The sequence below is a fragment of the Metarhizium acridum genome (assembly GCF_019434415.1).
Source record: "Metarhizium acridum strain ARSEF 324 chromosome Unknown scaffold_350, whole genome shotgun sequence".
Taxonomy (NCBI): Eukaryota; Fungi; Ascomycota; class Sordariomycetes; order Hypocreales; family Clavicipitaceae; genus Metarhizium; species Metarhizium acridum.
Genome location: NW_027094029.1, coordinates 95,173 through 108,144, shown reverse-complemented (window position 1 = coordinate 108,144; position 12,972 = coordinate 95,173). Strand labels below are relative to the sequence as shown.

The following is a 12,972-nucleotide window of genomic DNA, read 5'->3' as shown; positions in this document are numbered from 1 at the left end:
AAACGGCGGGCGGTTGCTGCCCAAGAGCCGCCGGGCCTCTTTAACCGAGGCACAGTTCACCTTGCTGGCATTGCGGCCTCACCGTAACTTGCGACTTCGTCCCACAGATGGGCTGGTTTAGGTGTCTTGGACCCTGCAGCCTCACTGGGCACAGGAGAGGGTGATATTTGCTGCATGTTGGATGCCGTGGTAGCTTTGGTAAGATCCATTGGCGTAAATACTGTACAAATGTATGCAGAGAATCGTCGCTGCGAGGTGCCCAAGCACCAAAGCACCAAACCCTGACCAACACTTTGCGAAGACAAGATTGAGACAATGATGTCTGGTCAAGGATACGTTGAATGTTGCGGTGGAAGGCAAGCCAGTCGTGCCTGCCCCTCATTGCTGGTGCCCCTCCGCGACGCGGTGGTCTCGCTGGCATGTCACGCACTGGACAAAGGAGGTCATGCAGGCTCTTTATTCCTCGCATCGATTTCCGTCACAAGAGCAGCGTGGCATGTTGAAACGATCCATGATGATGACAAGACAGCCATGCAGCTCCTTGCAGCTTTCAAACCAACCAACGGAAGCTGGCAGCGTTGCCCAAACCCCGTCCACGGTCATGCATTCCAGGCAAATCTATTAGCAAAGCGAAATCACGAACAGGCCACAATATCCATCTGCCGCGACAGTGCTGACAGATCCGGCGGCGCAACGGCCAGGGTTACGAGGGGCTTCTTGATCGCTAAGTGCTGCATCAGGAGTGGGAAGGAGTTACTCCGTATTGTGAAAAGGATCTCGTCTCGTCCGGCAGACTCATGTGGTCTGCAACTATTTGAACGGTCGGGGAGCATCGTTCTCTCGGCATCTTTCAAACCGGGAGATCGACTTGCATTCCCCCAGCCACAAGCATAAAAAGACTGGCGAATCGGCCTTGGCGCCTTCACATGCTCCCCAGTTAGGCGCACGCAAGATCCACAAGATTGAACTCTAGAGTTCCTTGAACAAACACTGTCTGGAGTCAGTCCCCCAGAGTTGTCAACGCAACCCGAGGCAATTAGAAGCGGCGACACCGGTGCTTGCGACTGCGACGCGATTTCCCATGGCCTACAACTCTCTCCGTACTTGACATTGATACTTGCGTTGGGGGAGCGAGCTGACGGTCCAGATTGCGACACCGACTACTCTCCGTACTTGATACCCGAGTGGTTGAACACCAATAAGACGCTCTTGAGTTGTATCGAGAGCCCGGACCCTGGCGAGGTGCTCGAGCTGACTTTGGCCGCCCTTCCGGAATCTCAAAGATTTTGTTGTGTTGGCTCAAGGTTCCTCCACAACCACCGTTTCAACGTTTGAACGATCCCTCTTCACCACCAACCATAACGGTTGCACACAAACCCCAGCATCAACAGACAAGCAACAGTAACGCAACATTTGTCCTAACCAGCAACCAATAAAGCCGGGGGACGCCAATAGACGCAGCCACGATACCCATCTCGCTGGTGCCCATATCCTGGACCAGAGTTCCTTGCCTCGTCCCATTTTCCCTCGAGTGGGACCTGGTCAGCGTCATACCCCTCACTCCCCCAATCGAGGCCCAGTCCCATCCAAGTCCCAATATTCGAGGTTCCTTCAAATTCGCAGCTCGACCCAACACAGTCGAGTCTTCTGCGTCTCCTCTCCGAACCCGTCGAGACTCGAGTTTCGCCCATCAGCCCCTGCCTCTGCCAGCGACAACTACGACGATACACACTCCCGAGCCTGCTTGCTCCCGCGATGGCGCGCCGTGAATCTCTCTCAGAGATTCGCGCCGCCAACCCGGATTTAGGCCTCAGCGGCAACATCATCTCCGCCGCATTCAACATCCCCTATTCCTTTACCTACCGCAAGGGAGGCGATTGGGTGAGAACCAGCCCCGTCGCAAAATTTCAACTGTCCATGCTTGAGACTCTTGTTTTTTGTTGTTATTGTACTCTCGTAACTGACATCGTCACCTCCAACAGGACCTGAGACCCCGCCGAGGCCAATCCGCGCTTTTCGACTCCTTTGCCTACCTTTCCTCCAGTGCCACGCCGTGGAATCACACCCTCGTGGCCTGGACCGGCGAGATAGACTCTCCTCAGGAGACGCCTCTTTCTTCCGCCGCATCCTCTGGGCAGACAACGAGCAGTAGTCTATCGGGGCAGACGACCGTTGGTATCTCCTCCCTGAATGCTCTCTCAGCTCCCGTTCCCGTTGATGGTACTACGCGGCTTCCCACGCCACCGCCCCTCGACGGCCTTTGGCTACCGAAAGCCGACCAAGCTAAGCTGGAGTATGCCCTTTCTCACAGCAAAACTATTCGGACAGTGCCAGTATGGCTCTCGGACGAGGCGGACGGTTCTGAGGATGGCGTCATGTTGAAGGACCAGTCAAGGTGGCGGCGGTACGCACACCACCATCTATATGCCTTGTTTCATTACAAACAACACGAACCTACGGACGGTCGCAAAGAGCGCATTCAGTGGGCGGACTATTATCGCATGAACCAGAAATTTGCGAATAAAATCATCGAAATCTACAAGCCCGGAGACATTGTCATAGTCCATGACTTTTACCTGATGCTCCTCCCCAGCATGTTGCGCCAACGGAACCCGAACATGTACATATCATTCTTCCTACACTCTCCGTTCCCTAGCAGTGAGTTCCTGCGGTGCCTCCCGCGGCGAAAAGAGGTGTTGGAAGGAGTTCTCGGAGCCAATTTGGTAGGGTTTCAGTCGTACAGCTACTCGCGGCATTTTTTGAGCTGCTGCACCCGCATTCTTGGGTTTCCCTCCGATACTCTTGGCATCGATGCCTACGGGACTAGGGTTCAGGTAGGCGTCTTTCCTATAGGAATTGACGCTGCCAAGGTGGAGACGCACGCGTGGGCTGATTCGGTGAATGAGAAATATGATGCTTTGAAGAAGATGTATGCCGGTAAAAAGATCATTGTTGGACGTGATAGGCTCGATAGTGTCCGTGGTGTGGCACAGAAGCTTCAAGCATTTGAGCGGTTCCTTGAAATGTACCCGGAGTGGAGAGAAAAGGTGGTTTTGATCCAGGTCACTTCTCCAACCACGGTCGAGGCCGAAAAGGACGATGATGAGAGCAAGATTGCTACAAGAGTGAACGAACTGGTCATGAAGATCAACGGGGAGTTCGGCAGCTTGGGATTCTCTCCCGTGCAGCATTACCCACAATACCTGGACCAAGACGAGTACTTTGCTCTACTCAGAGCTGGAGACATTGGTTTGATCACTTCAGTCCGAGATGGTATGAACACGACGAGTTTAGAGTACATTGTCTGCCAAAGGCAGGGCAACGGGCCACTTATCCTCTCAGAGTTCAGCGGGACCGCGGGAAGTCTGAGTGACGCAATTCACATCAACCCCTGGGACTTGACTGGTGTTGCGGAAAAGATCAATAGTGCGCTTACAATGTCGGATGGCGAGCGAAGCGGAATGCAATCTCGCTTGTACAAGCACGTGACGACATACAATGTTCAAGCGTGGATTAACAAGTTTATTCGCAAGGTATACAATGTGCTGGGCGAAACCGACACGGCCAATGCGACGCCTCTTCTTGACCGTGCTGTCTTATTGTCCAAGTACAAATCGGCGGGCAAACGACTATTCATGTTCGATTACGACGGTACGCTGACACCAATCGTCCGAGAGCCCAGCGCCGCGATTCCGTCTGAACGCATCATCCAATCACTCAAGCGCCTTGCCAGTGACCCCAAAAATGCGGTATGGATTATTTCTGGCCGGGACCAGGAGTTCCTCGGGCAGCACCTAGGCCACATTTCTCAACTTGGGTTTTCGGCCGAACACGGCAGTTTTATGAGGGATCCTGGATCAGAGGAGTGGATTAATCTGGCAGAGAAGTTTGACATGGGATGGCAGGCCGAGGTTATGGAGGTGTTCCAGAAATACACCGACAGAGTCCCTGGTAAGGCGGCTGGACTACAATGGGAGAATTTTTTCCCGAGGTTCGATATAGGCTAACCATGGCAACAGGGTCGTTCATCGAACGGAAGCGATGCGCACTTACATGGCACTACAGACTTGCAGATCCGGAGCAAGGTGTGCACATGGCGCGAGAGTGCCACAAGGAACTTGAAAGCACGGTGGGCGCCAAATGGGATGTTGAAGTTATGCCAGGCAAGGCAAACGTGGAAGTTCGACCGACCTTCATCAACAAGGGCGAGATCGCCAAGCGGCTCATCGCAACGTATCATAACCCAGAGCGTGCACCGTCGCAACTCGACCCCAACCCGGGGCGTGTTGAGTTTGCGCTCTGCATGGGCGATGACTTTACGGACGAGGACATGTTCCGCAGCTTAAACGGAGCTACTGGCGAGGTGTTGCATCCAGACCACGTGTTTACTGTGACTGTGGGGGCTAGCACAAAGGTGACACTGGCCAAGTGGCATTTGCTTGAGCCTGAAGACGTGATTGAATGTGTGGCGTTGCTTGCAGGGGTTGGTGATGCCTCGGCCCTGAAGCAAATGGGCGAGGTTAACCTGGCTGCGCTGAGCACTGTAGAGGGACAGATTCCCCCCTCGGAGAAAGCGGGCATTCTGAACTGACGAGGCAGACATGAAGCAAGGACGGGGCTTTCTTTGCGTGGCAGCGGGGTTTTAGACGGCATGATGCTTTTTTTTTGGCCCCGGAGAAAAGGGGGGAAGGGCTACACAAGGATCACCATGGACGCATTGCAACTACAAGAAGAATTAGACATAGGCATTTGGTAGATGCACAGGGCGCAGAAGAAGAATCAAGCGCAAGAATAGAAGAGATATACAACATGATGATGGCATCTTTATCTATAGGCTATCCTGGAATTGGTTTAAACATGACATTTGCTCCAGCGCCGTCGCAGCGACATGGAAAGACTCGCGTTGTGCGTGGTCCAGGGGGGGCACGCAGAGCCGTTTGCTTACGCTAGCTACTCCGTACATGTGACGCCGTTGGTTGACAAACGTCATCCACAAGACTGACAAAGCGGCCAGCGGAAGCGGTTAGCCCGGCTCTTATTCCCGGCAAAAGCGTCCACTGGCATTCAACCGACCAACGACGTCATGCTTTTTTCCGCCCGAAGTGGCCGACCGGCGTGGCTTGGCCCGCTCAACTCCGCCACTGCCGGACCGATTGTGCGAGTCAGAAGCCTGAAAAGGGGCGAGAATCGCATCTATTTCCACGAACTTGGTCACGGGAACAGTTGTACTTTTTTTTATAACTCGGGAGAGTGGACATGTACCTGGGCGGCGGGGTCTCGAGAATCACAATTCTTTGCAAAAAAACACCTCTCCGGCGTTGGTGGAGACTCGGTGCTTCGGCGGCGGCATAAGACGTCATGATGGGGAAGGCCGATACATGCTCCTTTTGGGGATGCTGGGGATGTTGGGGATGCTGGGCTTGCACCGTGGCATGGCTATCCGAAATGCACAATGCCCCTAGCCGAGGATGAATGCGTCTTGTCTCAGGACAAGTCGATTGGGGAGGGGGGTTGTGGACATGATGATGCCGTCTGCCGGTCGTGGAAGAAACATTGATGCTTACGACACGCTTGCTCAACAGAGACGGACCGATTCAGTCGGCGGATCCCTCTCACTTTCTGGAGCGAGCCCCGGTACCCCGTTGTTTCCCCTTGGCTTCCCCGTGGCCGGGTTCTCCGTGAGATGACAGTGTCCATGTCCCCCCATGATCGTGGAGAAGAACGTGGTGCCTCAACTTGGGGCCCCGTGGCCACCCGCGATGCGACGTGCGTATAAAGAGGGTTGGTGCCTGATCCTTGCCGCCCTGTTGTACTGCGTTTCCCATTGTTCTACACAGGGACATTGTTTTTTATATATACACGCACTGCTTAACAAGCCTTCCTGTCGCCCGCCATGAAGGGCTTCATGACAGTCCGATTCGACCATGTCAATCCCGCGTCTGAAAAGTTCAACCAGAATGAGGTCCGCGGCTCGCTGGCCGGGCTGGACTACTCCCCGCTGCCGAGGCTGACGATGCGGTCTCTAGCCATGGGCTGTCTGGTTAGTATGGGCGGACTGATGTAAGTGTTTTTTCTTTTCACGGCGGCCCTCAAAAACCCCCCCACACAGGCTTATACATGGTCACCAGTTTCGGCTACGACACGGGCCAGATCTCCGGATTCCTCGAAATGCCCGACTTCCTGGAGCGGTTCGGCATGACGAACCCCGACAACGGGCAAAAGTACTTCTCGGCGGTGCGGTCGGGGCTAATCGTGTCGCTGCTCTCCATCGGCACGCTCATCGGGGCGCTGACGGCGGCGCCCGTGGCGGACCGCATCGGGCGCAGGCCCTCGGTCTCGATATGGTGCCTGGTGACGGCGGTCGGGTTCGTGGTGCAGATTGCGGCCGTGTCGGCGTGGTACCAGGTCATGATCGGGCGGTTCATCGCCGGGCTGGGCGTGGGCGCGCTGAGCCTGCTGGTGCCCATGTACCAGGCCGAGACGGCGCCGCCGTGGATCCGCGGCGCCATGGTGTGCGCGTACCAGCTCTTCATCACCCTGGGCATCTTCCTGGCGGCCACGTTCAACTACGGCACCGTGACGCACCACGGCGGCGACTCGGGCAGCTGGCGCATCGTCATCGGCCTGGGCTGGGTCTGGACCGCCGTGCTGGGCGTCGGCATCCTGGCCTTGCCCGAGACGCCGCGCTTCGACTTCCGCCACGGCCGCGCCGAGCGGGCCGCCGAGACCATCCGCAAGGTCTGCGGCGCCGGGCCCAACCACTGGGCCGTCCGCACGCAGGTCGACGAGATCGAGGCCAAGCTGCGCGCCGAGGACACGGTCAAGCTCGGCCCCGCGCGCGAGTTTGTCGCCATGTTCTCGGCGCCCAAGATGGCGCGCCGCATCGCCCTCGGCGTCGCCCTCCAGATGTTCCAGCAGCTCACGGGCGCAAACTACTTCTTCTACTACGGCACCACCATCTTCCGCTCCGTCCAGATCAGCAGCTTCGTCACGCAAATCATCCTCAACACCATCAACTTCCTCGTCACCTTCATCGGCCTCTACATTGTCGAGCACTTTGGCCGCCGCCGCTCGCTCATGGCCGGCTCCGCCTGGATGTTTGCGTGCTTCATGGTCTTTGCCACCGTCGGCCACTACCGCTTCGACCGCCAGGACCCGCAGCGCACGCCCACCGAGGGCGTCGTCCTCATCGTCTTTGCCTGCCTCTTCATCCTCGGCTTCGCCACCACCTGGGGCCCCATGATCTGGACCATCCAGGCCGAGCTGTTCCCCTCGCGCTACCGCGCCAAGGGCATGGCCCTCGGCACCGCCTCCAACTGGACCTGGAACTTTTGCATCGGCTTCTTCTCCACCTTCATCTTCAACGCCATCGACTTCCAGTACGGGTACGTCTTCGCCGCCTGCAACGTCGTCGGCGGCCTCGTCGTCTTCTTCTTCGTCGTCGAGGGCCAGGGCCGCACCCTAGAGGAGATTGACACCATGTACCTCGAGGGCGTCACCCCCTGGAAGAGCTCCAGCTGGGTGCCGCCCCCGGCCGAGGACATGGCCCGCATCAGGAGGGAGGCCGGCCTTGACCTGGACGCGGCTGCCGCTGCCGCCGACCCGAGCAACGCCGGTGCTTTGGGCGCCACGCGGAGAAACAAGGAGACTGGTGACGAGCCGCCGCATCACCAGGAGACGGTGTAGAATCAAGTCCTTTCCTTGTCTTATATTTCCCTCCGTGTACCTTGTGCAAAATGTAGCGATGGACTGTTTTGGGCAATTTTCTCATCGTATATCGTATTCTATTTATTTTTTTAATTTTCACGGCGGCATTGGTAGTGTATCAAGAGAGACATCATTTCAACGGCCATGGTGAGCTTCACGACGGGCTCTAACTATCTAGTGCAAAGCACCGCTCGCTGCTGTCTGCATTGTTCCCCCACCAGTGCGGCATCTTGACAACCTTGCCGGCCCCAAAGCACAGGAAGATGAGCAGCATGTTAAAGTTGAAGCCGGCGTCAAATGCCGCCGCCAGGATGTAGTTCCACCGCGCCCACAGCTCGTACTTGTACCTGTAGCACCAGAACATGACGACGAAGCCGCCCAGGAAGCTGGAGAAGTAGCCGGTGCTGATGTTGCCGTAAAAGGTGGACATGCTGGAGAAGAAGATGGTTGTGTTGAAGAGGTTGAACTTGGCCCTGGGGAACCTCTTGTGCAGCAGGAACATGACGACGGGCGCGGCGGCGCCGACGAGGAACCCGTAGGGGACGACCTTGAACAGGGGCTGCTGAAACAGGCGCCGGGGCCCGACGAGCACGTACTGCACGCCCAGGGTGAGGCTGGACGCGAGCGACTGCCCCGTCCACTGGTGCGTGGGGTCCTCCTTGACGCCGGCGAGGTAGTCGAACTTGGTGTCGAGGACCCAGCGGATGACGGCGTAGTCGATGGGGATGCCGATGAGGGAGCCAAAGATCTGGGAGAAGAAGACGGCCTTGGGCGGGATGTGCATGTAATGGCCAATCTTCATGTCCTGCAGGTTGAGCTGGGCGCGGTACCAGGCGTCGCCGGCGACGGAGCCGTAGGCCGACGCGCCGCACGGGTTCTTCCAGCCGGACACGGCGTTGATCATGAGCCCGTACAGCAGCTCGTTGGTCGACCCGATGGCGAGCTGGAAGTTGGACAGCGCGTACAGCCAGCCCAGCGGCACCACCACCACGGCGCCCGTCGCGATGCCCACAAAGTACGTCCACACGGGGATGAAGATGAGCCCCCGCGCGCAAATGACCACCATGATGACGAGCGAGACGGCGAACAGCGCCGCGAACCACCAGAAGGGTATCTCGTCGTACGGCCGCTGCAGCACGTTGATCTGGTCGTCGTACTGCTCCGTCACCTTGCGGCCGTCCCTGGCCGTCCGCCGCTCCAGGAACTTTTCCACGCTGGCCCTGATCTGCCCGAAGCCGAAGAGCGCCATCCACACCAGCGCCGACGCGTAGGCCGCGTAGTCGAAGAACATGTTCCACAGGTACTGCGCGCCGACGTAGAGGTCCCCGTGCTGCGCGTACGCAGTCGTGTTGAGGCGCATGTCGGGCGTGAGCAGATCCGCAAGGGGGTACTTGGTGCCGTTTTCTACAGACGTTTAGCCAGCCGCGATGAAGACATGACCCCCTTTGGCAAGGCACGGCGAAACTCACCCAAAAAGACGCGGTTCGACATCAGGCCGTGGTTCCAGCTCGCCAGGTTCCCCCACTTGGCCGCCGGCAGCAACACCCAGCAGTTGACGGCAAAGGCGGCAAACATGATGACCTGCGTCCACCACGGCGTCAGGAACAGGCTCGCGCCCGAGGCGATGCTGGACCAGTCCAGCGACAGGTTGAGGAAGCCCATGCCGCCGAAGCCCGCGCCGACAAAGTTGGCCACGGGGCTGCGCGGCGCCACCCAGCACAGGAACGCCAGCGACCCGAGCATGGGGAAGACGAACTCGGGGAGGAACTGCCACAGGATGACGGCCACGAGCACCCCGAAGAAGACGCGCATCTGCTTGCGCGAGAGCGGCGACGGATTCTCGCGCTGCTTCTTTTGCGTCTCGAAGAGTGCCGTCTGGCAGAGGCTGTGGTTGGCATCTCTGGTGTCAGCGTGATTTCCATTCTTCCAATAGCTGGAATTCGGGACGTGAGGGGAGACTCTTACGCTTGAAACCAAGGGTACTGCGGATCGTAGATGAGAAACTGCCTCGCCAGCGCCGCGTACGAGTACCCCGTCCACGTAATCGCCAGCATGAAGAAGACGGCCACGGCGCCGTTGACCCGCTCGCCAAAGTACAGCTCCGACATGGAGATGGGCGTGTAGCCAAGGTTGTACGTGGCGCCCGAGGCGGCGGATATGGTCACCAGCACATGCTCCTTGGTGCTGAAGGGGCCCGGGTTCAGGCTGAAGCCGTGCCGCGTGAAGGGGATCCGGACGCGCCGCGCCGGCAGCACCTTTGCCAGCCACACGCCCACGTAGTTGGAGGCGATCTGGACGAAGAAGACGGAGTAGGGCGCGTACGTGGTGCGGAAGTGCGCCATCTGCGAGAGGAAGGCGCCGGGGGCGACGAAGAGGATGGTCAGCAGGAAGTAGCGGAACGTGAGCGTCGGCTCCGTCGTGTCGTCCTTGAAGCCGACGATGCGGCGCACATACGGCGGGATGTCGCGGACCCGCGGGTCGTCCTCCGAGACGGCCTCTTCGTCGCCGTTGGCGTTGACCAGGCTGTACAGCACGCGGGTGCCGTTGTTCTCCGCATCCTTACTGAGCGAGTCGCTGTGCTGGTCGGCGGCGATCTGGGGCCCTGCCTTCTCGTCGATGCCCGCGACGGCGGCGTCGTCGTCTGTAACGACGGTGGGCTGTGCCGTCACGGCGTCGGACAGCCGCTCGTCTAGCTGGCCTGGTGCCATTGATGATGGCTTTTTCGGACAGAACCTTGGAGGAGGCAGTCACGGGGAAAAGGGGGGGTTGGGAAGGAGTTGAACTTTTTGGCTGGCTGATCCTGCTGGGCGAGGACCTGCCTATTTATTGACCACGATTCTGTCTTGGTTGCATTCTTTTTCTTGGACTCGCGTGTAGGAGGAGCTGTGGCTCCGGCACGGCCCCATTGCCGATGGCAAACACTTATCGAGTTGGCGCCTGCGCTAGAGCTCACCGATGGATGGTCAATAGTATATCATGTCGAGCACGACCTCGACGTTTCGGCTTAGGCAGCTCGTGTCAACCCCGCAGGAGCACCAATAAGCTCTCCTAAGTGGAGAGTAAGGCTCAGCACGCAATTGCAATGATGCAAGGGTTTGCAGTTCCCCAACTCCAAGTTGCGCCGTCTCACGAACAACATCCTCGGTGGTTGTGAGGGAGGGCCTGCTGAATTTGGAGATTGCAGCAGCCACATTGGTCAGCCAAGCCGGCTCGATCCCCTCTGTTCCACACCCAAGAAAAGACGTGGTCAGATCGAAAATGGACGCCACTGATGATCTATAGATTGGAGGCTTACGGGCGTCGGCGGCGCTTCGGGAAGGGCTTTCCCATGCCAACCAGCCCGCTCGAGGCCTTGTGACCCGGTACTATCTCAATGTACTCCGTAACTGGCGGGGAAATCTGTCATTCTATCGAATGGTCCCAACGGCACTGTGGCTTGACCGACATGTCTGGCTTTTGCCCGTCACTGTTGTTCCTCCGAGGCTTGTATCACACCAGAGCTGGCCCGGTCGCGGAAAAAACAAAAAACAGCCCATTTCTTGATGGCCAACTGTTTGATGGAACTTTTGCAATTGGGGCGCCGGCGCGAATCCATACTGGGAACGGGGCGTTGGGGAAATGTCGTCCTGTTTCTGAGGGGTTTGGACGATTCGAAAAGGTCGTCAGAAATGGTGTGATTGACGGAGTGGGGGTCTTTGGGGAAACTCTCGAGACAAAATGCCCGTGGTTGGTTCCTGGGGCTCCATTGAGTGGCGGCTCGGAGGAGACGGGAATAGATATTGCACGAGTACCTGGTACAATTGGAAATGTTGAAAGACTGGTGTTGGACAGACGAAGGGCAGGCGAAGGGCGCAAGGTGGAAGGGCGTTGTGTACGCATTGCAAGGCAAAAAGTCAATCTGGTCAAGTGAAATTCCTCGGGGCGCGGGTTTAACCGACCACGCCCAATTTTGGGCTAGCGGCCAGCTGTCATACTTGACCACTCAGTACCAGTGTTCGTGATAGCTCTCAATTAAATCCATCCGTGTCCAGTAGAAGATGGACATTAGATTTTGATTGACGCCGCGCCGGGCGGCCTCTGAATTGCGTAGAGACGCGGTTTCCGGTGTTTTCGTTGAAGTGCACACTTGACCATACGGTGCAGACGCGTACAGCTGCTGTGCTGGGCGAATGACAGACACATGTGTGCGGCTGCACATGTTGAGAGCAATTCCCTAGTATCAATACAAAGTTTTTCCTTAGAATGAAAGAGGACAAGCTTTAGTCTTTCCACTACTGCAACACCTACTATTCCTTATTATTTCTTTTACAGCACGGCCCGGGCCATTAATTTCCCAGCTACAGCCTTATTAAACAATCCGTCAGTTTTGACCAAACTTTTCGTCTTCACTCTAGCTACCCTAAAGCCAAATACGCAAATGTGCTTGCGGGGGCTGACGGCGGAAAATGTCTGGTCGGCCGACCGTTCCCTGAGCAAAAGTTGACCCAACACTTGAACAGTCCTTTTCTTATTCTATTTCTCTTTTTACTTTGGCATTCAAGTACTGACAATGATCGCCTAGCTAGTTATTAGTATACTATCATGTTTCGGGCTTGGCCCAACTGTGCCTGTTGACATTGGTTGTACGGAGTACAGCGTCAAGTGATTGCATTGCTTTTGCCTCTACGGTATATTAGGTCAGGTTTGCGCCGACACTCGCCACGGTCGCTGTGGGGCTTCTTCTTGACACGAACTTGGCCTACATTATCATTTTATTCAAACGTCTTTTTAGATATGTAATTCATTACTTATTTTATTGAAAAATTGAACGTAACCGCGTGCCAAACGTCCAACGGGGGTGGCCCCAGTCGATGAGAACTCACCAGTGATTACCAAGGCAAATTGACGCTCACGCAACAAGACACGCAGCAGTTGCTAGTCCTAGTCGGGCTGGGTACCTCTACATACAGATTTCGCCACGAAAATACATGCAAGGCGCCCTTACAATGGCCCTGTTCTATTCCTATCAGCTATAGGCAGACTTCGCCGTGTAATTGAGGTGGCACAAGTAGGCAACGGCAAGCCAGCTGGTTGCAAAAGCCGCATCGCGTGTTACGACCCAGTCAATACGGGCAGACATGATGATGACGTCTCATAACAGGTCAAATGTACCGGAAGGAAAAAGAGGCAGGCTTCATCAATATACATCTTTGAATAAAGGACTTCTAATTACACCCTTACCAATCTAACGCGTCACATGTCGTTTCCAGCACTATAGTGGCTGGA

The 12,972-nt window shown here is 56.7% G+C and overlaps 3 protein-coding genes across 3 annotated transcripts; 2 read left to right on the top strand and 1 right to left on the bottom strand.

Moving 5' to 3' along the window:
• Positions 1-447: 447 nt before the first annotated feature.
• On the top strand, positions 448-5,095 carry J3458_015308 (uncharacterized protein). The gene is made up of 3 exons (XM_007817371.2): positions 448-1,881; positions 1,983-3,951; positions 4,020-5,095. Exons 1-3 carry the CDS (start codon positions 1,756-1,758, stop codon positions 4,589-4,591), a joined length of 2,667 nt encoding a protein of 888 aa, XP_007815562.2. The 5' UTR covers positions 448-1,755; the 3' UTR covers positions 4,592-5,095.
• A 127-nt stretch (positions 5,096-5,222) lies between these two features.
• HXT5_3 (hexose transporter hxt5) lies at positions 5,223-7,756 on the top strand. The gene is made up of 2 exons (XM_066120744.1): positions 5,223-6,060; positions 6,129-7,756. Exons 1-2 carry the CDS (start codon positions 5,894-5,896, stop codon positions 7,684-7,686), a joined length of 1,725 nt encoding a protein of 574 aa, XP_065974256.1. The 5' UTR covers positions 5,223-5,893; the 3' UTR covers positions 7,687-7,756.
• Positions 6,808-11,915, bottom strand: OPT7_1 (OPT superfamily). Its single transcript, XM_066120743.1, has 3 exons — positions 9,673-11,915; positions 9,177-9,592; positions 6,808-9,111 (listed from the first exon to the last, which is right to left on the bottom strand). Exons 1-3 carry the CDS (start codon positions 10,413-10,415, stop codon positions 7,874-7,876), a joined length of 2,397 nt encoding a protein of 798 aa, XP_065974255.1. The 5' UTR covers positions 10,416-11,915; the 3' UTR covers positions 6,808-7,873.
• Positions 11,916-12,972: the final 1,057 nt, after the last annotated feature.